General features: G+C 32.8%; 11 protein-coding genes across 11 annotated transcripts; 3 read left to right on the forward strand and 8 right to left on the reverse strand. All coding sequences in view use genetic code 12, as the record gives it.

Annotated features, from left to right (window-relative positions):
- The first annotated feature begins 57 nt into the window (after positions 1-57).
- MIA40 (Mia40p) lies at positions 58-970 on the forward strand. The gene has a single exon (XM_064884858.1). It carries the CDS (start codon positions 154-156, stop codon positions 907-909), a length of 756 nt encoding a protein of 251 aa, XP_064736777.1. The 5' UTR covers positions 58-153; the 3' UTR covers positions 910-970.
- Positions 971-999: 29 nt separating this feature from the next.
- Positions 1000-1986, reverse strand: YPT7 (Ypt7p). Its single transcript, XM_064879884.1, has one exon. The coding sequence runs from the start codon at positions 1901-1903 to the stop codon at positions 1031-1033; it is 873 nt and encodes a 290-aa protein (XP_064736778.1). The 5' UTR covers positions 1904-1986; the 3' UTR covers positions 1000-1030.
- Positions 1987-2580: 594 nt separating this feature from the next.
- YKT6 (palmitoyltransferase) lies at positions 2581-3411 on the forward strand. The gene has a single exon (XM_064884860.1). It carries the CDS (start codon positions 2737-2739, stop codon positions 3337-3339), a length of 603 nt encoding a protein of 200 aa, XP_064736779.1. The 5' UTR covers positions 2581-2736; the 3' UTR covers positions 3340-3411.
- On the reverse strand, positions 3412-5849 carry RJT21DRAFT_50638 (uncharacterized protein). The gene has a single exon (XM_064884859.1). The coding sequence runs from the start codon at positions 5638-5640 to the stop codon at positions 3484-3486; it is 2157 nt and encodes a 718-aa protein (XP_064736780.1). The 5' UTR covers positions 5641-5849; the 3' UTR covers positions 3412-3483.
- Positions 5845-8045, reverse strand: PDE2 (3',5'-cyclic-nucleotide phosphodiesterase; the record flags this gene model as incomplete). The annotated part of the gene is made up of 2 exons (XM_064885745.1): positions 5845-7078; positions 7124-8045. The coding sequence occupies 2 exons, from the start codon at positions 8043-8045 to the stop codon at positions 6333-6335; spliced, it is 1668 nt and encodes a 555-aa protein (XP_064736781.1). The 3' UTR covers positions 5845-6332.
- Positions 8046-9407: 1362 nt separating this feature from the next.
- Positions 9408-11285, reverse strand: RJT21DRAFT_115667 (uncharacterized protein; the record flags this gene model as incomplete). The annotated part of the gene is made up of 1 exon (XM_064880364.1): positions 9408-11285. The coding sequence occupies one exon, from the start codon at positions 11283-11285 to the stop codon at positions 9408-9410; it is 1878 nt and encodes a 625-aa protein (XP_064736782.1).
- A 446-nt stretch (positions 11286-11731) lies between these two features.
- Positions 11732-16028, reverse strand: LYS2 (L-aminoadipate-semialdehyde dehydrogenase). Its single transcript, XM_064882357.1, has one exon. It carries the CDS (start codon positions 15972-15974, stop codon positions 11772-11774), a length of 4203 nt encoding a protein of 1400 aa, XP_064736783.1. The 5' UTR covers positions 15975-16028; the 3' UTR covers positions 11732-11771.
- Positions 16029-16058: 30 nt separating this feature from the next.
- On the reverse strand, positions 16059-19110 carry RAD16 (DNA repair protein; the record flags this gene model as incomplete). Its single annotated transcript, XM_064883393.1, has 3 exons — positions 16059-16523; positions 16665-18906; positions 19066-19110. 3 exons carry the CDS (start codon positions 19108-19110, stop codon positions 16390-16392), a joined length of 2421 nt encoding a protein of 806 aa, XP_064736784.1. The 3' UTR covers positions 16059-16389.
- Positions 19111-19249: 139 nt separating this feature from the next.
- RJT21DRAFT_50695 (uncharacterized protein) lies at positions 19250-20681 on the reverse strand. Its single transcript, XM_064884862.1, has one exon. The coding sequence runs from the start codon at positions 20536-20538 to the stop codon at positions 19327-19329; it is 1212 nt and encodes a 403-aa protein (XP_064736785.1). The 5' UTR covers positions 20539-20681; the 3' UTR covers positions 19250-19326.
- A 78-nt stretch (positions 20682-20759) lies between these two features.
- Positions 20760-23367, reverse strand: LIG1 (tRNA ligase). Its single transcript, XM_064882358.1, has one exon. The coding sequence runs from the start codon at positions 23231-23233 to the stop codon at positions 20825-20827; it is 2409 nt and encodes an 802-aa protein (XP_064736786.1). The 5' UTR covers positions 23234-23367; the 3' UTR covers positions 20760-20824.
- On the forward strand, positions 23357-25441 carry EXO70 (GTP-Rho binding exocyst subunit). The gene has a single exon (XM_064884863.1). The coding sequence runs from the start codon at positions 23479-23481 to the stop codon at positions 25405-25407; it is 1929 nt and encodes a 642-aa protein (XP_064736787.1). The 5' UTR covers positions 23357-23478; the 3' UTR covers positions 25408-25441.
- Positions 25442-25445: the final 4 nt, after the last annotated feature.

Raw genomic sequence — 25445 nt, forward strand, 5'->3', positions numbered from 1 at the left:
ATTGAACAATTGAATACTTGAGATACAATGGAGATATAAATTGAAATCCAATTTGTAGTAGTTAGTCTGATGTCACACGCGGCACATATTCTAAAGTTAACAATAAGATATGTCAGTGCACAGACTACTGACAGTGGTAGTGGATAGTTGCCCATGATAATTATCGGCCCCGAGACCCATCCCCTGCACACAGGGCCCTCACTGATGGCAACTGAAAAAGTTAAGTCGGAGCTTAGTCATCTTAATTTTCACTATCACTTCAACCACCATAACTACAAAATGTATAGATACCTCGCTAGATCAGGAGCTGTTCGTCAATGTGCTGCTACCGTGCCTCACAGACTCTTCTCACAAAATGCTAGAACTTCATTTAATCATGGGGGTCATAGAAAAATTAAGGCTGTTGCGGGATTAACGTTAACGGCTTTTGTAGCCATGAGTTTTATGAATAGAAATATTCATAATGATGTAGATGAAGCTAAAATAGAAAAAGACTTAGAAGCAGCAGTAGAAGCATCAGAAGAAGCTGCAGCTCCAGTTGAAGGTGAAGAACAAGAACAAGAATCTTCTGAATCTGGTCATGAAGGTGCTGCCTATAATCCAGAAACTGGAGAAATTAATTGGGATTGTCCATGTTTAGGTGGTATGGCTCATGGACCATGTGGAGAAGAATTTAAGGAAGCATTTGCATGCTTTGTATATTCAGAAACTGAACCTAAAGGAATAGATTGTATTAAGAAATTTGAAGCTATGAGATCATGTTTCAGAAAGTATCCTGAACACTATAAGGAAGAGTTATATGAAGATGATGAAGATGTTTCTGCTGGCAATTCAACTGTTGCAGAAACCGATGTTGTTGAAGTTTTCGAAGCTGAAATTGAACAACCAGTGACTGAAGAATCGAAATAGATAGAGATGGCAGTACTGCATTAGAGACATATATATATATAGTTCTACATTAACATTGTACATAGCATTGGCACGTAAAATATATGGATTATTACATTAACTCTATTCACTGGCATTATCATTAGCAAGCACAACCGGATGTGTGCTTTATATTAATTGGATCATGAAGTAGGATACTATCAAATCCATGAAATTTATTTCGGGGATTGGTGGTACCGGACATAACTTCAAGACCTACTTTTGCTACTTGGAGAAATAGCTCATTAACTGAATCTAATCGTTTAGATGATACTTCTCTTAAATCAGTATCCCAATCAAGCACATAATTATCTAGACTAATGGACGTATTGGCGGTAACGATTTCTCGGATTTCTTCCAAATCTACACATCGATCATTAGTTTTATCGATTTTATTACCTACCACGACTACTCCCGGTCGATCTACATGACAATGTTCGAGGAATCTTGTGAACCAATCACGTAGACTGAGAACGGATTCATAGTTGGTGATATCATAGACTAGTACTACCACATCGGTACCACGATAGAAGGCTTGCGATATGGAATTGAAACGTTCTTGACCGGCTGTATCCCATATTTGGAGATTGACTTTAGATGGTTTGGGTTGTTTGGGCAAAATGAGGTCAGATTCTGATTGTGATTGTGATTGTGATTGTGATTGTAATTGTAATTGTGATTCAGACTGAGATTGAGATTGAGCTTGAGATTGAGATTGAGCTTGAGATTGAGATTCATCAGGTATGTTTACCGTAGTGGTGAGATAGTCACCACCAATAGTGGCACGGTATGAGTTTGTGAATACATGATGTACGAATTGGGACCGTAGACATGTCTTGCCTACACCTGAGTCTCCAAGAAGGAGTACTTTTAACAGGGGTGTAGATGGAGATGCAGATGTAATTGTTGGAGGGGTGGACAGAGTTGGCGGTGATATTGTCAGCGACTGGAGGTCGGCCCGAGGATTGTCACCCATGAGCTGGGGCAGAGGGGGGGGTGTTTATGAATTAGGGTGTGGATGGATAGTGTAAAGATATGTCGCACGGCAGAGAGTGAAATTAGAGTTAGACTGGCATTAGAGTATGGCACCGAGAATTAGCGAAATAAGATTAAGTTATGAGACTATGAGACATTAGAGACGACAGTGAGACATGAGGCGAGTGAGACGATGAGACATGGAAAGGTAGGAGGAGACATGAAATAATGTAAGAGACATTATGAGAAGCTATACGAAGAGACATTGATATATACTGTGACATTGTTTAGTAGAGATTTTGACATTTAGTATTCAGTAGTTACTATAGTTACAGTACAGTGAGAAATACTGAGAGACATTGCCGTCGTCACTAACATTGGAGTATATATTACTTAACTAGGTCAGTTAATAAACATTTATTAGATATAGTAAGTATTAGCAATTGTCAATATACATTTACGTATAGTTTTAATTTCCTTGTCAATTAACTAGTGTTTCTAGCACATAATTAGTATAGTACTATACTGCAACTATACTACTACTATACTATTACTATACTATTACTTCTCTTACTATCACCACAATCCCAAACTAGAACCAAGTGACACTATACTATTAACACAATATATAACTTCTAAGTGATACTATACTTTATACTTCTCTAACAGTTATCTTACCCTAAGTCTACACTACTGTACCTTACTTAATACTTTCTCTGTATACACTACAAAGTGCGCGCGAACTTTTCCGTCTATCTGTGGACAGAAGTTCGTTGATCATCGCAATACTTTAGCTACTAACATCACTACCAAAATCCATTACCACTACTGACTATGAAGATCTACTACATTGGTATCTTACGTACCTCCGGCGATAAGACGCTTGAGTTATCATCTGCCCGAGATCTTAGCCAGTTTTCATTTTTCGAACGTACTGGAGTTAGTCAGTTCATGACCTTCTTTTCAGAAACAGTAGCTCAAAGAACTCAAGCAGGTCAAAGACAAAGTGTTGAAGAAGGTAATTATATTGGTCATACATATGTTAGACTGGAAGGATTGGCAGGTGTCATTATTTCCGATAAGGAATATCCAGTAAGACCAGCCTATACATTAATTAATAAGATTTTAGAAGAATATTTACTGTTACATCCAGCTCTGGAATGGAATAATATTTCTGCAACTCATGCTGGTTTAAATTATGATAATTTAGAACAATATTTGAAAAAATATCAAGATCCAACTCAAGCTGATGCTATTATGAGAGTTCAAGCAGAATTGGATGAAACAAAGATTGTATTGCATAAAACTATTGAAGGAGTATTGCAAAGAGGAGAGAAATTAGATTCTTTAGTAGATAAATCGGAAGCATTATCTTCGTCTTCAAGAATGTTCTATAAACAAGCCAAAAAGACAAATTCTTGTTGCATTATCATGTAATGTTAATGTTAATGTTAATTTAATGTCTATCTATATATTGTTATATTATTCTATATGAAAGCTCTCTTTCTTATCTTACCTTTTCTTTTTCTTTGCTTTTCTTTATTTAACTTTACTTCTTGTTAATCGTTTAATACATATATATCATTTAGTTTGACCCAAATCACTCTTAACCACATCAAATGCTTTAGCTAATTTACGACGAGCTCCAAGAGCAGCTACTCCTTTAGCTTCTAATTGATCATTATCTAATTCAATTAATTCTTGCCATGGGATATCCTTTAAACAATCCGTATACTTATGTAATCGTAATAATTTCAACCAAGCGGGAATGTTATTTAACAATTCTTCATTAGATACTTCTGGAGGCATAGAAGAATTAGATGATGATAATGGAGTAGAACTAGTAGATCCAATTGGGTTTATTCCCGATAAACTTTCATTGGTGTTGCTGTTGTTGGATTTCTTATGTTTTGGAGATTTTACAGAGTTATTACTACTGCCAGAGGTTCCACGATGAATACTCAATGGAACCGACGACGAGTTAACGTTTCGATTGATTGAATCTTCATATGCAAGTGCCAACAGGGTACTCTTCTGTTGCTGTTGTTGCAGTTGTTGCAGTGGTGGTTGTGCTTGTTGCTGTTGCAGTTGTTGCTGCAGTTGTTGCTGCTGAGGCTGTAAATGATGGCCATACTTTCTATTAGAATCAAGCGCAACTCTTGAGTTAATGGTGGCCAATGCACCTAATTTTAAGGCAGTACTTGCAGAGAGCTCCATATCATCTGATGGACTACCTTGCTTCCCACTTGAATTAGTAGTTGTCCCACTATTGGATTGAGAAGTCGAAATACCTCCCTGAGGTTGATGAGAATGGACCAGAGGTGGGTTGGAATTTGCTGCTGCCAATTGTAAGAAGTTGGTCTTCTCATATAAATGAGAAGTTGGAGATCTGGCCCTTTCAAGCTGTTGTTGTTGCTGAGATTGTTGTTGCTGCTGAGATTGTTGCTGTTGTTGTTGATGAATCTGTTGCTGTTGCTGCTGTTGCTGTTGCTGTTGCTGCTGCTGTTGGGTTTGTTGTTGCTGTTGATATCTCAAGGGATCTGCTGACCGTGGTCTTTGATTCTTTTGATCAACATATAAGTAATGACTACCTCTTGGTTTGGGTTTAGGTTGATGAAGTTGGCTAGCATGCAACTGATGATGTTGACCATGATGGGCATGTTGATGAGGAGGAGGAGAAGCGATTCTATTCTCACCAAGATTCAAATGTTCCATATCATTATATAAATCCGATGGTGCTTGAGTATAAGCATTATATGGAGAAAATGGATAATTACCTTGAGGTCCCAGAGCTTGAGATTGTTGAGCAGAAGTCAAGTGATTATCCAATTTAGATTTGAAAGTTAATAAGATATCTAACGGTAAATTATTACATAAGTATTCAATCATAGTTAAGATTTCTTGGGGATTTAAATTTTCAATCCAATTAGAGAATAATAATATATCCAGGTAGAAGTTAGTGGAATTATTATTATTATTATTAATATTGTTATTGTTATTGTTATTACCATTATTAGAATTATTGGTGGAGGTATTGGTAGTAGTTGAAAAGAAATTTGAGAAATCATTAACTGATTGTGGTCTATTTGGCAATGAAGCTAATGGAGGTAAAAAGGCATTGGTAGTATTGGAAGAATTGGAATTGGAAGTAGTAGTGTTATTTGAAGTATTAGCACCATTAGGAGTTGGACCATTACCCAAAAATCCAGGAAGTACATGATGAGAAGAAAGACTTGAAATCCCACTAGGAATAGGAGAAATTATATTAGAATGATGATGAGAATGTGGAGGTTCACCTCTTAAAAGAGAATTTGTATTGGAATTAGTATTAGGATTGGATAATGGAGTAGTAGTTCCACTGAGTAAATCTGAACCAAATCCATACTTAGAAGTAATGGAAGTAGATGTTGGATTATGGTTGGTTAAATCCAAATCCAAATCGGCAGTTAATGTTTCAAATTCATGTTGTAAATTATATCCAACACTTTGTTGTCTTTCAGCATGACGAGGTAAGGGGACGCTAATATTCTTATTATCAATATTAGGAGGATTAGGATTAGAATTAGGATTAGAATTAGGATTAGTATTAGTATTAGGATTATTAGTCTTAGATCCTGTATTACCACTTAATTGAGGAAGTACTGAAGAAGAGTTGGCTTGTTCTAATGGTGGAGGTGATAGGATGATCGGCCTTTCAAAAGTATATGGATTGGGACTATTTAGTTGGTGATTTGTCATGATTTTTACTAACAATATGGGGAGATCTTAGTAGTGGAGAGCTAGCTCGATATGGGGCCAGAACACTAAAAATGGGTGTTAAATTTCGGGAAAAAAAGGGTATGAAATTTTTTGACTCGAAGGGGATGTTGGAGATGGTAGCGTCACTGGTGCCAGCCTGTGTTCTATAACAATTGTCACGATTTTTAAGTGTTATTAAGTCCTAGAACTTGTATAGTGGTTTAAAAAATTTGTGAGTTCCATCAACGTTTTCTGAATTTTTCGTTGGAGGGGCTGTGTGCAGGAGCGAAGAGCATGTCTCTGAGTGAAGTATTGCGGTATGGATGGAAGACCCGAGATGGGAAGACAATCCATGAGATGGACTATAATGAAGTGGAAGTGGAGTTAAGTGGAGAAGATAAAAGTAGAAAAGAGGAGAACTAAGTGACTATAAAAGAAAATTAGCAATTGAACTAGTATTGTTTTTATAGTGTAGTTTGAGGACAATGTAGTAGAAGATTACAGTAAGAGTAAGAGGGTTCATTGGAGTGTATACAGCCAAACTAGGAGCATTCGGTGTTAAGTACAATTTATATTATTATTATTAAGTAGCAGTAATTCATAGATACAGACAGATATAGCTAACATGTGTATGACATAATACACTCTATAAACAATGATTAAACAGAATAAATCTATATGCAAAATGAAATTTACTTTCTATTAATCCAAAACTCTTTATTCTCTTTAATTATATCACAAGTAAATCTTAATTCGGGTAATAATTCCGCTATATTATTAAATAAATTTTCAGCAAATGTATTAATAAAAAAGATTTGTCCCTTATGTAATTGAGGACTTTGAATTAATATATCTTGTAAATCTGGTGGAACTTTACTATAAGATAAATCTTGTGATAAATCTAAATTAAGAGTAGAATCTTTAGAAATCTTTCTTTCTAATATACTAACTTCATCAAATTCTCGAGCTAATACCATAGCCCATTGTGAAGAAACTCTCAATGGTCTTGTAACATTAGAAATATCCGCACATTTAATTAATAATGAACAAATTAATTTAACTCGATTATTATGTTTAATAAAATCATTATATTTCAAGTTTTTTAATCTTTCAATATATTCAAAATGTTCAGCCATATCAGTGGCTAAAATTGATGAAATTATAATTTCTCGTAAGGATAATTCTTGACGATCTGATTCAGTATAAACTGATAATAAAGATGGCCAATTAATACTAAGAATTTTATTAATGAATACTGATGAATGAAATGATTCAAGAACTGATCTTTCATTATATAATAATGATGTAGGTGCCAAACTTTTAATCATAAATGCATTAGTAACTCCAGGATGTCCTACATCATGTCCTAAAGCGGCAATTAATAATCCAAGAGTTTGAAGATGATTAAGATGATTTGGTGAATGTAATGGAGATGATTCTCTATCATTATCATTATTACCATCTTCTTCTTTATTTATTTGACTTGAACATTTAATTGGTTTAGGAATAATAGGAATTAATTCTTCACTTTGATTTGAATTAAATAATGGTAAACAATTTAATCGAATTAAAAAATGAAAACATGCTTGTAATACATCAACTGCATGTCTAAAATTATGGAATGGATTCCCATTTTTATAAGTATCTCTAACCATAAATACAAATCCTAATAATTCATTATTATTAGGAATATAAAGTGAAGATTGACCATGATTCTTTTCTACTTGAGTTAAAGCATATTTAATCATAATAAATACACAATAAATAAGATCATCATTAGATAATTCATGAGCCGGGAATGACCAATTTTTTACAGCATCATTTAATTGAATAAGATGATTACTATCACTTCTAGTTAATAAACTTTTAAAATCAATTTCTTTAATAATAAGATTCTTTAAATTAATTAATAAGTCAATAGTAACAATGGATTTATTAATATTATTATTAAGTAATAATGCCATAGTAGATATTATTCCTGAAATTTCTTCTTGTTGATAATTATCATCAATAATTGTATTTTCTCCAGTACCAGTCCAAGTTTGAACTCGAGATATTCTATTAGTTAATATGGTTTTAACTTTAAAAATTAATGAATTTATATGATTTATAGTAGATTCATTAAGATTAGATTCAAATATAACAATTATATTTAAATGACTAAAGAAATATTTCAATAATAATTCTTTATTTGAATCACTTAAAGATTTTAAAGACTTAAAATCATCTTCAGTGGTAGATGATAAGATTATTACAATGGGATGATTAGAATCAGTTTCACTATTACTCTTCTTAAATAAATACAGAATTAATGAAACAAATCCTTGATACCAAATTAATGAATCATCATGATTAATTTTGTGGATTAATTCATCTGGTGATACAAGGGTTAATACTTCTGCCATGATGGAATTGATACAATGACTAATGAATGAGGGAAAGAAATAATTAATTAATTAAGTAAGTAAGTAATAAATGAAAGAAGGAATGAATGACTAAATGATAAAGAATGCAATTATAATGAATAAAGGAATGAATGAAAATTATTATATAGATATATGACCAACACCGATGAATATAAATTCAATAACACAAGGGAAGAAGGAAGGAAGGAAGGAACCAAAAAGATTATTAATTAAACAAGTAAATAAATAAATAAAGAAAGGAATGAATGAATAAAGAAACCACTCCGCAGAAATAAACAGTAAGATACAAAAAACTGATATTAAGAATAAACTAGACCACTAGAACTTGAAACTTTATGGTCTAATACTATTTGACACTAGTAATTATTAGTTCGGATAGATCAAAATTGACTAGTTAAAAAGTTGAAAAATGACAAATTTGACAGGTTTCCAGCTTAGATACACAAATACTTTTCAGTCAGAACAGTTCGGAATATTCGAGGAAACGAATTATCGGCCCTCGTACAAGTATGCCAGTAATACAAGACTGAATAAGTTATAGTTTTGGGTATAATTTAGTGGTTTTGGTTTCGGTTTTGGTTGTGCCCAAGAGGGATGGCTGGTGCTGTGTGCAGTCGCAATCCCTTTTTTTTTAATTTTTATTTTGTGATATGTTTTAATTGCTTTTTTTCCTTGTGGGCCTTTGGTTTGGTTTTGTTCAACTATGGGTTTAATGCTTACTTCCCAATACAGTAACTCACAGAGTACTTTTATTATAATTATAGTGAAAGTTTGTGTGTTTATTACTTATAGAGGGGAGACTAACAATAGAATGCGCAATAAACCTGTCATGTGGGTAAGCCCAGATTAATAAGAAACCGTTAAAGATCTGATGTCGTTATAGTTTTCTTTGATGTTACATACCTGTGAACGACAACTAAATATTGGGTTACTGTAACCTTCTGCCTCACTATGAATTGGTCATGAGATTAAGCGAACAATTCCTCGACATTCTTGTTTACTACCATTTCAATATAGGTTATGTATACGTAAATCACGGTACGTATATGTTGCTTACAGTGGTCTGTTGCATAGTGCTCCAGGTCAACCAACTAGTTACGGAACGGTAGTACAGCACAAGAGAGAGCCGTTGCTTTAACTCCGAAAACGCTCCTGCTACTGGAGTCACCGGGAGGAAACTTTAACCGCAGCACGTGCAAAAAAAACCGTTTTTTTTAAATTGCTTTTCTTTTTCTTTTTCTTTTTCTTTTCTCATACCTTATATCGTGTGATTTGGTCGATTTAATTTTAATAAGCCCTTGGGCCTAGACTGCCTAATACGGAAATGTATACACGTATATTCTATCTATAGTAATACATATATATCCCAAAAAGTACAACTATAACTGATATAGTAATATTAACCCTTTTAAATCTTCTAATACTAGATACAACCATATAATCCTTAAATCTTTCATCTACAAATTCCAAGACTTGTAATTTATCAATCATTTCACGTGACATGACCAACTTATCCTGATTAATCTTATCCTTTAAAATAGTTAATCTTGTTTCTAAACTTGTCAATTGTAGACTAATATCATTTAAACGATTTATACTATCATTAATATCTCTCTGATAATTACTCTTTAAATCTTCTTTATTGGTTATAAGTTGATTCATAAGTTCTTTAGTTTGAATATTGAGCTTATCAAGATATTCATCAAGTGATTTTAAATCATTTAAATTACTTTGAATTTCGGCATTTTCAGAAATTTCTTGACTTTGTTGAATTAATTCTTGCGTCATAGACTTTAATTGTTTATTAAATCTTTGAAATCCCATTTGTTTAGGAAGATTATTTTCTTTATCATCCTTAACTTCATCTTCATCTTCATCTCTTAATATTAATTCATGTAACTTTAAATATCCAAGCATATGATCTTCATTGATCATATTACCAACTCTAGCATCATACTTAAACCCTCCATTCCTAATAATCTCTCCAAATATTTCATCGTTAATCCCATTAATTGGTATACCATTATTAGTAGTTCGACTTTTATCTAATTTAAATACATTAGAATCTAAATCATCTTTTCTTCCACTAACTTCTAAACTAGGTGAAGCATTCAAACTACTTAAATTACTATAATTCCCACTACCATTACCTGATGGATGAATTACTGGTGTTGGTGATACTGCAAATGAAGTATCACCATCAATAATTTCTTCCTTAATATTATTATTTTCCTTAATTAAATTATTATTTTCACTTCCATGCATCCCATTGTCATTGATATCCATTTCCTTCTCAAGAATAATATTATTATTACCAGTAAGATTGACTAAATTCTTAATATCCAAGCTACTAGCTACTCGACTCAGAGGATTGGATGATTCATTAGCATTGGCATTGTAGAATTGATCTACTAACCGCTTTTTATCGGTAGAACTACTGTTTAACATGCTTAATCCAATACTGCTGGTACTATTATTAATATTGATATTGTTATTACTAGTAGAAGGTCCAGTATTAATACTATTGCCATTGCCATTGCTATTGCTATTATTATTATTATTATTATTAGTGGTACTATTGGTATTATTCGTACTATTGCTGGATAAGTTGGTTGAACTAACATTCCCGTACTTTCGAGGTGTCATACTACTTATAACATTGGGATTTCGAGCCGATTGGAAATTGTACAAATTACGATTATTGGATGAACCACTAGATGATGAAGTGATTTCATTATTGAATGGTGAACCTAATGAATTTCTTCGATCATTCATCTTTCTCATAAACTTATTATTATTATAACTATTTGTGGGTGAATTAGACATATTCGGTAGATTTGTTAAGGATGTACTTCCATGGGGGCTAGAGGTGCCATTACTATTGGTCTTAGGAGTATGCATTTCAAATGGTGATTCAAGATGTTGATGCTGAATGTTGGATAAGATGGCAGTTGTAAGTAAACTATCACTAGCATTAGTTGCTGGAGTTTGAATGGTGAGACCAGGGATGTGACTATTACTAGTAGTATTAGTATTATTGATATTATTAGTATTAGTATTATTATTGATTATGGGTTTGGCTTCGAGAATAACTGATGAACCTATACCCGTGCCACTACTAGTTCGAAATACAGGAGCAACATTAATGCGACTCTCACTTCGACTATACGGAGATCCATTACCGACATTATGACCATAGTTATTATTCAAATTAGTCATTGAACTAAATCCATGACTCAAGCCTGAAGTCGGCAGTGAAGTCGCCGATGCCGACGTTGAAGCCGATCTTGCATCATTTTTCTTACTGTTCAACATGACTCCACTGTTGATATCTCCGACTTGTCTAATATACTTGCATTCCCTCCCTAATGTTTTACTACTAATAGTTCACTGTTCACTATAAGTGTGCTATGACTGAGTGGTGATGGATATTTCCGCACTGGGCTGTACTGTACTGTACCTGCACAGCAATGTCCGCTTTGGGACACGAGCGCTTGGCTGCGAAACTACTATACGACTACTCGAATTAACCAGTAACTAGTCCTTTTATATGTCCATGAACTCGGCGCTTAAGTATGTATATATACCAACAGGTGACTATTAACAAATTGATTAGAAATATTTAAACGTATTTAAAAGAATGTAAAAGTAAACTATGTAAAAAGTATTTAAAAGTATTTAAAAGTATTTAAAAGTATTCAAGATTTACTTGGCAGCAGATGTACGAGCTCCTGCACCTCCTTCAATTAATGCTAAGGATTCTTCACTAACTTCAACTGATGGTAATTCAATCTTAGCTGCTAAGGTTGGTAATGGTAAGAATTTGGTTTTAATCAAATAACTGATATAAGTCCCCATTAATGTTGTATCTACTCCTTTACCTGAACTATAATCTTTACCAGTCCATTGAGAATCTAATTTTAAGGATTTAGAAGCATTTGAATCATCTAATTCTGGAGCTTTAGTATTTTGAGGTAAATTATCCAATACAAAATGTAATAATGGGAATAATGCTGATTCTTGACTCTCTTCAATAACAAATTTCTCTAATGATTGTCTCCAAGTTGGATAATCAGCTTTACCAACTTTATAACCATAATCTTGTAAAGTTCCTAAGAATTCATTAAATTTAATTCTTGGATGACCAGTCACATGAGCTACGGCAACTTCATCTTCTTGTGGTGGATGGAAAGCAGTAGCAACAACAACTCGAGCTACATGTTCAACAGGTACCATATTAACATTATTTGTAATATCAGGATATAAACCTAATTCAGCACTACCTTTTAACATTCTTAATAAGAAATCATCAGTATTTGAAGCTCCAGTCTTACTATAACCAGTAACATAACCAGGTCTAGTAATACAACCTTTTAAACCTCTCTTACCAGCTTGTCTAATAATATATTCAGCAGACCATTTAGATTGTCCATAACCATTACCTAAACCTTTAGCAGAACCAGATAAATCATCAGATTCAGATAAACCTCCACCACCTTTAGCTAAGATTTCATCAGAAAGATGAACAAAATAATCAGTATCTAAAGCTGAAGTTGAAGATACAAATGAAAAATATTTAGATTTACCTTCACCACATAAATTTAATACATTAATTGTACCAATTACATTAGCATCTCTTAATTGAGAATATGGATATACCCAATGAACAAAGGCTCCATTATGAATTACAACATCTATAGTAGATGCTAATGAAGACCATTCATTACCACTTAAACCAAATTGAGGTTTAGAAAGATCACCAAGAACAACTTCAATATTTGAAATCCAATCTTCATTCCAAATTCCATAAGTTTTACCAGTTTGACGTAATCTATTTAAACCAGCATCAGTAGTATGAGCTCTAACATGAGCAAATACTTTAAATTTTAAATTAGGTCTAGCAGTTAAAATATCATGAAGAATAAAACTACCTAAGAATCCAGTGGCTCCAGTAAGGAAAACATTAATAGTTTTTGAAGTATCTAATTTAATTAATGATGGATAAGATTTTAATAAAGCTGTATTACTTAAATCTTGAGCATCCTTAGCATAATCAATAACTTCAACTTCATTAATTTCTGATTCATTTCCAATTTCATCCGTACCTGCCAATTGAACTTCTTCACCTTTAATAATCTTTTCAATTTCTTTAGCAAATGCTTCAACAGTAGGATTCTTAAAGATAACTCCAAGGGGTACTTCTACATTTAATTTCTTACGAAGTTCAAAGATCATTCTCGTACCTAAAATAGAATGTCCACCTAAATCAAAGAATGAATCATCCTTTGAAATAGATGCTGGTCTATTAGGTAATACTTGTAACCATAAATCAATAATTTCTGATTCAAGAGTTGATAATTTTTCTTGTTCAATGGCTTCTAAACCTCCTACTTTATTCTTAGTAGTTAATAAAGCTACTGCTTCTAATTGAGCAGTATCAGGGAAAGGTAATTTAGGTTTATCAACTTTCCCATTAGGATTTAATGGTAATTTAACTAATGGAACAATAATGGTTGGCACTGCATAGGAAGCCAATCTCTTTCGTAAATGATTCTTAATATCTTTAATTAATTCTCGATAAGCAACTAACCCTTCTACAATAGGATCATCAACTAATTGATCATCAGTCAGTTCTGATTTAAAATCAGATAATTCAGGAGATTCTTTAGGAACAATATAAGAAATTAAAGTTGGCTCTTCATTCTTATCTCTTCTAACTAAAGTAACATTTTCACGAACCAATGGATGTTGAGATAAATGAGTATCAATTTCTCCTAATTCAATTCTAAACCCTCTAATTTTAACTTGATCATCAGCTCTACCACAACATTCAACATTTCCATCCGGTAAATATCTACCTAAATCTCCTGTTCTATATAATCTATCTCTTGGACCTAACCAACCAGCTGATCTCCAAGATTCATTATTTGATTTAAGTTCATCTTGTTGAATCCATTGTTGAGCATCTACATACCAATTAGTAACGAATTTTTCTTGATTTAATTCAGGTAATCCTCGATAACCTTCAGCCAATCCTGCCGCTCTTACATAAATTTCTCCAACTTCTCCAACTCCACAAGTTTGGGAACGATCATTTCTATTAACTACTAATAATTGAACATTATACATACCTGTACCAGCTGGCATGACATCCTTTAAATTCTTTAAATAAGTTGGATCTGATTTACGACTCTTGATTTCAAAATATGATACTGATCTTTGAGTTTCGGTAGTACCATACATATTAACAATAAATACATTTTCAGCTAATGTTTGTAATCTTAAACAATCTCTTTTAGTTAATATATCTCCTACAAAAAAGGCATGATGTAAAGTTGGAATTGGAGTTGAAGCTTGGGCACTTAATAATTGTCCCATAGCCGGAGTTAAATGAGTTACTGTAGCTCCATATTCTGCCATCCAATCAGCTAATTTCCCTGGAGTTCCAATATCATCAGCCGTTGGAACTAATAATTGTGCCCCTAAAAATAATGGAGTAAACATATCTCTTTGAATTGGATCATGAGCAATACCTGAAAGCATAGTAAACTTATCATTATTGGATAATCCAAATCTTTGAGACATCCAGGGGAAATAATAAGCTAAAGAATAATGACGTCCTAATACTCCCTTTGGAATCCCCTCTGAACCAGAAGTAAATGATAATGTAGGATTTGAATCAGGTCCAACAATGACTCCTGTAGATTTATCAGCAAATGATTTATAATTATCTAAAACATCAGTAGATTGTCCTGGTAAAGTTCCACCAACCAATGAACCATCATCATTTACTTTTAATTGAGGAATGGTGGTAATAACATTTAATTCTTGATTAATATAATCAACCACCAATTGATCTAAAGTACCAGCTTTTTCTAACCCAATTAAACCTGCTGGTTTAGCCACGGAAAGATATATGTTTTGTCTTGCTGGTGGATAAGCAGGATCAATTACTGAAAATGTTGCTCCTGCTTTTAAAACTCCCATAACCGCAATCATTAAATCTACACCTCTATAAGCATAAATCATAACAATATCTCCCTTTTTAATTCCGGTTTCCTTTAAATAATTCCCAACAATATTAGAAGCTTGATTAATTTGTTTATAAGTAAAAGTACGAGTCCTCGTTGATGGATCTAAAAATGATTTAGTTTCAATTACACATGGTCTTTCGGGATGAGCAAGAGCATTCTTAGTGAATATATCTTGAATTGCGCCTCTATATCCTGACCAATCTAAATCTAAAGTAGGATCTGGTAAATGACCTATTTGAGATGAAGTAATTAAATTAACTTTAGTAATATTAATATTACTAGTTGAATCCTTAGTAATTGCTTCAACAAATTGAGTGAACTGTTCTCCCAATACTACAATTCTTTCATGAGTATATAATAAAGCATTATAATAAATAAAGAATTGTTTCCCATCAGTAAAGATAGCTAAATCACGAACTGAACCTTCTACAGTAGTAGATAATTGTTGGTTTGAATTAGCATGTTGATAAGATAATCTGAACAAAGCCGGATTCTCCTCCAATTTCTTAACCTTTCTAATTCTTTCAGATACTTGTGAAAGTGTAGTATAATCAATATGAGATGAATTAGTATTAAATTCATCATTTACTCGATTTAAAAGGTCTGTATAATTAACTTCTGGAGATAAGGCTAATCTAATAATAAAGGCAGGAGTTGAAGCGTCTTTATCAGTAGCTATAACAATATCTTCATCACCAGTTAATCTATATATTAATGCAGCCAATATAGTTAATCCAACTTGAAAATCAATAGCATGACTCAATTCAAAACGATGAGTTGCCTCGACTGATTGATTATTAGCAGGCTTTAAAAAATCATGAGGTAATACTGACAATGTGGGATTGTCCAAATAGTTTATCCAAAAGTCAGACATGTTCGTAATGGTGGAATTTATGAAGAAAGAGGGACTGAATAATTTGAAGAATTTGAATTATATGAATAATTTGAAAAGTGTCTGGTATTTGTGAAATTTTTCAACTTCCCCAGCGACTCATTGGGTTATTTTGTGTCGCGAAAATATGCCGTGGAGATTTTTGTCATGAGTCAGACTGGCGGAAAATGATAAAATGATAAATTGTCTGACCGATAAGAGAATTACACGTGAATGCGCCAGTACGTGTGCGCACTCAAAAGTTGCAGCCATTGAGAACATATAACGTAGTCCATAATAAACCTATAAAGATATATAGTACCTGACAATAATCAACAAAGCAAACAGCAAATAAGAAATAATAAATAAGAAATAATAAATAAGAAATAAATAACTAACAAATAAAAAAATAAACATCCTAATTCATAAACAAAAATTGTAAATCGTCTGGAGTTAATCGACTAACAGCAGCATCATCCTGATTGATAGTGGCATGAATCATATTAGCCTTCTTTTCTTGTAATTCAATAATCTTCAGTTCAATACTATCTTCTATACAGAACCGAGTAATTCTAATGGGTCGCTTTTGTCCAATTCTATGAACACGATCCATTGATTGCCATTCTACACTAGGATTCCACCATGGATCCATTAAAAATACTTGTGATGCTTCACATAAATTTAATGCAACACCTCCAGCTTTTAATGATACAAGAAATACTTCAACTTCAATATTCTCCATAAAATATTTAATGGTATTATCTCGTTGTTGTGGAGACATAGATCCTTGAAGTTTAACTGTTTTAAATCCTGCTCTTTTTAATCTCCATTCAATTAAATCTAACATTGAAGTAAATTGTGAAAATACAATAGATTTAATAGTATGACGATCAGATTTTAATTTATATAATTCTTCAACTAATGCTTCAATTTTAGTTGATGATCTCCATTCTCCACCATGAGATCCTGATTTTAATCGATTAACAATAGATGCTTTTGTAAATAATTCTTCATCAACTTCAAGTGCTGGTTGTTCTAAATCAATTGATAATCCAATATGACATACAGGACATTGTAAATCTTTTTCTTCTCCCATATATGATTCAACATATTCTTGTATACACATTCGACAAAATCTATGATGACATTTAGATTCTATTGGTTCTTCAGCTTCATCATCACATAATTGACACATTATAACTCCTTCAATATCATTAGAAAGTGCATTAGATCCAGATTTTTTTAATACTAAATCAGGATGATCAGCTAATTGTCTCATTCTAGTAATTAATGTAAAAATATTAGCATAATTATTAAGAACAACTCCTTCAGCAACATAATCATTAAATTTTCTTTTAGAATCACTATATAATGAAGCATATAAATCTTTTTCTTCTTCATTAAATTTATCTCGCCTAATTTCAACAATTCTTGGTGGTAAACCTAAATCATCTGCTCTTTCAATTTTAGTTCTTCTTAACATAATATTTTGTAATAAAAGTCGAATATTATTAAAACTAATTAATCCATCACCAGAAATCCCATGTTTTTGAATATTCTTTAACATAAAATGATTAAAAAAATTAGTATGAAGCATTGGTGTATGACCACAATGATCACAACTTCTCCAATCAGAAAAATTCCATTCAGGACTTTTACAATCACATTTTGTACAAAAATATTCATAAAATGGAGCAATTTTCATAAATCGAATTAATGAATACATTTCTCCAATTCTATTTTGAAGTGGAGTACCAGTTAAACACCATCTCTTTTTAGTTTTAAGATTATTAGCAGCTTTAGCAGTACCTGAAGTACGATCTTTAATATTATGAGCTTCATCAAGAATAACTCTATAAAAATCAATTGCATGTAAGGGAGATTTCTCCTTAATAAGTCCACCTTTTCTTTTAAATCCATAATGTTCCTTTCTATAAACAGATTCTAATACTGAATATGATGTTAATATAATATCATATTTCTTTAATTCTTTAGGATCACTGGATCTATTTGCTCCATGAAATAATAATACTTTCAATTTACCTTCATGAGTATGCTTTTCAATTTCATTTTTCCATTGCATTAATGCTACGGTAGGTCCAACCACCAAATTAGGTCGTTTCTTTAAATCAGACATAAATAATGCAATAGTTTGTATGGTTTTACCCATCCCCATTTCATCGGCCAATATACCTCCTCCAAATATCCCATCTTCTTGTTTCCGAAGCCAATTTAATCCTTCCTGTTGGAAAGGTAAAAGTTTAATATTCATTCCCGGTGGTTGAATGGCACGTTCTACAGGGATCTTTTCAGAAGATTCTAAATTTGGGAATACATCCTTAAGATCAGGATGAAAATCATATAATTTATTAGTGACTCGAGTGAAATATGGTACTTTCACTTTAGGTTCCTTCTTCTTTCTTGGCTTTCTGGTGGGTGCTTTCTTCTTCTTCACGATGGTTTTATTAGCTAGTGGCTCATCATCATCATCATCATCACCATTACCTAAATCAAGATCATCGTCATCTAACAGAATAGATAAATTAGCAGAAGATCCATCTCTCACTACAGATCGAGAATCAATAAATTCAACAACATCATCATCGTCTTCATCATCTGGATCCTCTTCAACAACATTTAACACAAACTCATCATCATCGTCATCCTCACTATCAGATTCTTGCTTAGTTGCTCTCTTCTTGCTTGCGGCACGCGATGAAGAAGTCGAACTTGAAATCGAACTTGAACTTGCACGCGTCCTCCGACGCTTCACGGGGACTTTGACATCCACAAAGTCTTCAACATTAACTTCATCATCTGAAGACTCCTTATACGATGTGTTGGCACTTGTGGAACGCGTAGACCTCCGTCTCTTATAGTTCTTATCATTAACTATGAATCCTCCTGCTTGCTCATCCGAGGATGAACCGTCGGACTCTAAAGATGAACGGGTTGGAGGCATGATCTATAACTAATATACTTCCACCTCTATATACAACTTGTAAATTAGTATACCTCCACTAGACTATAGTGAATACTCGTAGATTAAACTCCGAAGGTGGGTTCCTTACAAATCGCAATTTTTCATTTTCACCTCATCTTTTTCGCTGCAAAATGTGTATGAGCTAATTGCATCCATACTTTGGGGGATATCAGAACATGTGACTTGCAGTACGAGTACGGAAAGTAGTAACCATTAGATAAAGTTATGGGAGCAAAGTGTTGTATGTCAGCTTATGTATGTGAATGTAAGAGGGATACTACCACGTGCATAGCGCTACAAGTTTATATAGTATGTTATTTCTAAAATCTCATATATTGTATGTATAGTTTTTATAGTTTATATAGTATGTAATCAATCAGAAAGAGAATCATCAGGAACTTCTTCAAGAGATGGAGTATATCCTCTAGATGAGCTCTTTTCTGATTTCGACTCTTCTTCTTCCTCCACGTCTAAGTCCTTCTCATCTTCATCTTCATCTTCACTAGGCGTTTCTTCACCAGAATCAAAATCTTCAGTCTCATCTTCCTCCGATAACTCTTCAGCTTCATTTTCTACTTCATTTTCATTTGGCTCTTCATCCTCGTTGGAATTCTCCTGCTCATCGCCACTTGCATTTATAGGAACATGCATAACTATCCTGTAATAAATTTCTCCATCACCGGCTGTTCTCTTTGTCCAAAGTCGTCTGTTTAACGTATGCTTAAAGTGACCATCTCTTGATTTGATAGATAAGATTGGTCTGTTAAAAATTCTATTATTTACTTCAAATAAGAAATCTTGATTACTGTTATCATGGATTTCATACACAAACTCATCGTTTGTTCGAAGAATTCTAGTAGAAACTGGAGCTGGATAAGTCTGAAGATTAGTCAAGAAATCGTTAACTTTGGTAATCTCTTCCATTCGTTCAAAGAATCCTTTAAACTGAGCAGACCTAGATTGGCTTCTAATCAGCGATCTTCGACCATGTCTGTATTCCCTTTGAAATTCTGCTTGCTTTTCTCTATCAACTCTCCTTCTTTCTAACTCCTGTCTTTGCAAGTCCCGTTGTCTTTGGTATCGTTGTCTTTCCAACTCACGTCTTTGTTGTTCTATCTTACGTATTACTTCCCGTTCCAATATTTGCTGATTCTCTCTAGCTCTTCTAGCTGCTTCTCTAGACTCTCTAGCTGCTTCTCTAGCTTCTCTAGCTTCTCTAGCTTCTCTAGCTTCTCTGGCTTCTCTGGCTTCTCTTTCAGCTCTTTGTCTTTCCTGCTCACGTCTGCGACCCTCACCATGGTATCTCTCATGATGTGCATGTGCATGTGCATGTGAGTGTGGATGTACATGTTCTCTTGCATGGCCCCAACTGAATTGTGGACCAGCACCTCTATATCTCTGAGCACCAAATTGTTCAAATGGATTATAGTATTGGTGTTGAGAATGTGATTGCTGATGGAATTGGCCATAGTGCCTAGGAACCCCCTGAAATGAGAAACTAGCACTACCTCCATTTCCACTAGAAGCACAACCATAGACATAGGTGCCTTGTGTAGGCCCACTTTGATGAAAGCCTGAATACATTACTTAATAATACTAATCTAATTGCTTACTCACTTATTCGCAGTGCCACTTCAGAAATATTACAGGCTATTTATAATCTCAATTTCAATTTCAATTTCAATTTGCCATCATATTATTACCCTTTTCCCCACCCCTTAATTAGTGCGACATTTTAAGCTTAAGTTATCACCGTAACGCCACCTCGCTTAGAACATTCTGGAATACTTATTGCTACACTTTAATGATTGTGGTGATGATTGACTCATTAAGTAATCAATTACGATCATTTATATTATATTATATAATTCTAAAAATGGGCATGTAACCAATTATTTTTAAACACTGGTGGCGTGGAGAAGTTAATAACTTCCATCACATCTCCATTGTCTGCACTATATACTCCATCATTTAGTTCATAATCTATATCTCCCGATTTAAATAAATCTCGTAAAGTTATATTAGATTGATAAGCATAAATCTTTTCATTAAATGTTCCCACAGTAATATGTAAATATTTGTTAGATGGAATTACTTTTTCTATGGGATCAACTCGATTAACCATAAATACATCTAATAATTCAACTAATATACATATGAGCTTATCTTTGTTAATGACTACCTTTAGTAATTTAATATCTCCATAGTAGTTTAATACATTATGATCATCATACTGATGTTTAGAGGGGAATCTCTTAGTTAATGCTTTCCATAGAGGCTTGGCTTCTTTATCCTTATTGGCTGATACATGACCTAAAGTAACATGAAATTCACCTTGTACTCTTTGTAATTCTTTTAATTTTTGCCATTGATCATTTGATTGTAATATCAGTTCAATAACTTCAAGTACTGGCTCTCTTTCTACATTAAATGCATAATAATCCACTTGTCTAAATTGATCCATCTTTTTAGTGAATGTTGGCTTATATTCAATTGCCTTTTTAAATGCTGCTTCTATTGATTGTTGCAGAGGAATAGTTTCAATCAATGAAGGATAAAGTTTATGCAATTCAGAAAGTATTAAGTTAACATTTTCTAATGAAGATTCTGCTTCTAAGTTTAAATGAATCATGGTATCAAATTGACTATCAGGAGGTTTAGTCACATCTACTGCTTGGAATCGATGAATGAAATTATCAAGAACTTTAATGGCAGTTTCTCGGTTGGAAGAACTCTTAATTGATTGATGATTATCACCTCGATTCATGACTCTATCATACGTTATCTGCTTAACATAGGATTTATCCTTATTTCCTATGAAATCTAATCCAATGAATTTAACAACAAATGGTTCTTCTTGCATCCTTTTAGTATATGTTTCGAAATCTGTAAATATTTGTCTTCTTTCTCTATACTCACTATTGTTTCTATCGAATAAAACAGCAGATGTAGTATCCTCATTCAAATGGAATACAGTTCTTTCCACAATTTTAACTTTTGAACTCTTCCCAATATTATCGTTTTGTAAATGAACCCATGATGGGAATAATTCCAATAATGTTTGAAACACCGTCGTTTTCCCACATCCAATAGTTGCTATAGGTACAATAACATATTTGGTAATATCTGTTGGATTTGCTACGGTAATTTGTTCACTCAATTTATCTAAATTAAGTAAATTAATTCCATGTTTTTCATTCAAGTTGTCTAAGAATAATTGTCTTAACTTAATGACTCCGAGATTTCTAGCAAATTGATCCTTTAATTCTGGTTGATTTTCAAATAGCCCTTGAACAAAGTTTATGTACTGTTTAGTGATGAACCTATTCTTTGATAAATGAATTTGATAGAATGGTTTATCTTCTATGAATACCTTTCTTGTGACTTCTCTGAATTGTCTATATAACAAATATGGCTGTTCAAATTTGGCCTTAAAGAAGAAATCATCATCATTTAGATCTTTACATCTAATAACGAATCCTTCTACTTCCCTATCGTTATAAGTTCCAGTTTTTGAACATTCTTCAAAGAAATTAAAGAATGTCGATGCATCATCGAATTTAAAAGATTCTACTGATTTGAAACCCCATTCATTTGCAAATTCAGTCACTTCATCAATTGGGATAGTTTTAAATTTAATTGTATTGTAATTCAATCCATGAAGATATAATCCAGCTTTATCTCTACCATAAGGTAAAACATGCTCTTCAAATTCATCATCACATAACTCCGCTACAGCTGTAAGGTTATGATCATAGAGATATTGTCCAAGTTCCTTTTCAGTCTTACCGACTTCTTTTAACTGGTTTAGTACAGAAGAATGGCCAAACATCGCATGATTTCTATCAACATCCTTTCTGACACCCACTGAATGCTTGGAACATACCAATAAATCTCCATTAGGTAACCCTCCTATAAGAATAATACAACCATTTTCTTTCAAGGTGACTTCATATGGCCCTTTAGTATTCTTAATAATTGTAGGCTTTTTAGTTCTTTCTAATTCATCAATATTGAAAAATTTATCATATCCTCTCACGGCTATAGCCTTATTATCAATGGTAAATAATCCTCGAGCATTTATAGGTAAAGTGACATCATTCCTTCCATACGCCCAATCTACAAACTTCCAACTATCTACTGTCTTACTTTCATCATTAGGTAAAGTGGTAGAGAACTTTTTCGTTTTTTCATATTTCTTGCCATGTCTTAACTCTTCTAGTTTAATACAGAGCTGTTCTATCAATTCTTCACTATCTTTAAACGCTTCGGCTGTCATTGTTTCGTATTCTCAACCAAACTACCTATTAATTAAAGTGAAACTTAGGTAGTTTTATAGGTTTATTCTTGTTAGAGGGTTTGACTCATAGTGGATCAAAAGCTAAAGCTTAACTATTAGTATTGTTGTCGTGTGCCGCACATTATCACTAAAGTATCTCCAAAACTTACCTACTTCTCACTTTAAGCGCAGTTTCAAACGTTTAATGTTGCCTAAGTAAGACAACAAGAAATATACAGGAGACAATGTCGTTCAATGTCGACATCGACGAAGCAGATGTGGCGGTGCTCAACCAAAACTTGAACAAATCCAAAGAATTGTTTGCGTCGATTTCGAAATCGCTCGGCACTATCTCCAATAAGTCGGTTAATGCCTCACGTAACATTAAGCCCATATTGGAAGATGTGAATAAATTGAGTGATAACAAACGGCAGGTAGAGCGCGGGTTGAATATTTTACAAGAGGTAAGTGAGAGTGCGCGCATTATCAACAATTATGAGAGTATATTAAATCAATCTATTGAACTAATAGGATTGAATCAATATGTGGATACACTTAATCGGGCTAAGAGTTTACTTAAGAATTTGAAAGGTAAATTTAAAAGATTTCGAGGGATCATTAATAACTTTGAAAATACTGTTGATCAATCTGATTTAAAATTACAAACATTCTATCAGAGTTTAATTCATCAACCAGCTAGTGAACTATTAAATAGTAATTCTAAATTGCTGGATATTAAGGGAATTATAGCATTATATCAACAACAAGAAGATAATGTATCACATATTTATCGAGATTATTGTCGGATCAGAAGTTCTATTATCATTGAGAATTTAAGATCACTTAAAGTAGCTAGTGAACCTCAAGAGAGACCGGCCAATGTTCAATATGAAAAGGGAAGTAATGGTATAGCCAAATTTGTGGATCGGTTCATTGAACAAATCAAACAAGAATCGATATTATCGCAACATCTTGAAGTATCAAATGATCATTTGGTTACTATTGGAGATAAAGCATTAGATGATCTTATTAATAATTCATTATTACCATCTATGAGTCAATTCTTTAATTTTAAGAATAATATGAAGGTATTAAATAATGATACATTATTATTAGAAATGATTGAGAATCTTTTACGATTAAAGGATTCATTAGTTAATGTCATTGGAGCTAGTGGTGTAGAAACATATGATTATAAGCTTGGAACATTTATTAAGGGATATCATGAGATTTTCCAAGAGTACTTCAAATTAATTGAACATCGTTTATCATTACCTACCGCCAATCTTCAGAATGATGGAATTATAGTTGAATTAATTTCGAAAATAAGAAGAATTACCGAATATAAATATTCATTATTAACATTAATCTCATACTATAAACTTGGAGATTGGTTAAGTACCAAACCTCCATTTAAATTCATTAATGTTTATACATCCGTAATTCCTAATCTTAATAATGATTCAAGTCCAGAATATTTATTAAGTTCATTCTTATCCGATACTATTGATGCCATTATGATTAATATTGAAATTGGATTAAATTCTCCATCCGCCTCAAGTTCAGCAAGTTTAACTCATGGAAAGAAATCAGCTCAAGGATTTACTTTAATTAAATATCTTGATATTGTTGAAACCATAGTTAATCATGCTCCTAGTTTACATTCTAGTTTAGGTAGTCAAGGTCTTGAGAGATTATCTAAATTAAAGAATCGATTCTTAAAGTATTTCTTAGATGATTGGAATCATGCATCATATATTATTATACGAGATATGACTCAAATTACTGCCAGTCAAGCTCATACTATGACAGGATCTAATCAAGGAGGAGGTGGAGGTGGAGGACCTAATTCACCTCGACCATCGACTACTTCAACTATTATTTCAACTGCTAGTGTATCTAAACATTTAAATAATAAAGAAAAGGAACAAGTTAAAGAAATGTTTAAGAATTTTAATGAAGCATTTGAAGAGGCATTACGTAATTATGAAAAGTATAACATTACTGATCCTCAACTTAAAAATTATTTAGGTAATGAAATTAAGAAATTAATTGGGAATACCTATTTTAAATTATATGATACATTTGGTAATAGTGATTTTACTAAGAATAAGTCAAAGTATATTAAGTATGATAAAGTACAATTTGAACGATTATTGAGTGAGAAGATATAGATAGGTATATATATTATAACGATTGTATACTGAAATAC

The sequence above is a fragment of the Scheffersomyces amazonensis genome (genome assembly GCF_036850825.1).
Source record: "Scheffersomyces amazonensis strain UFMG-HMD-26.3 chromosome Unknown RJT21scaffold_6, whole genome shotgun sequence".
Classification (NCBI taxonomy): Eukaryota; Fungi; Ascomycota; class Pichiomycetes; order Serinales; family Debaryomycetaceae; genus Scheffersomyces; species Scheffersomyces amazonensis.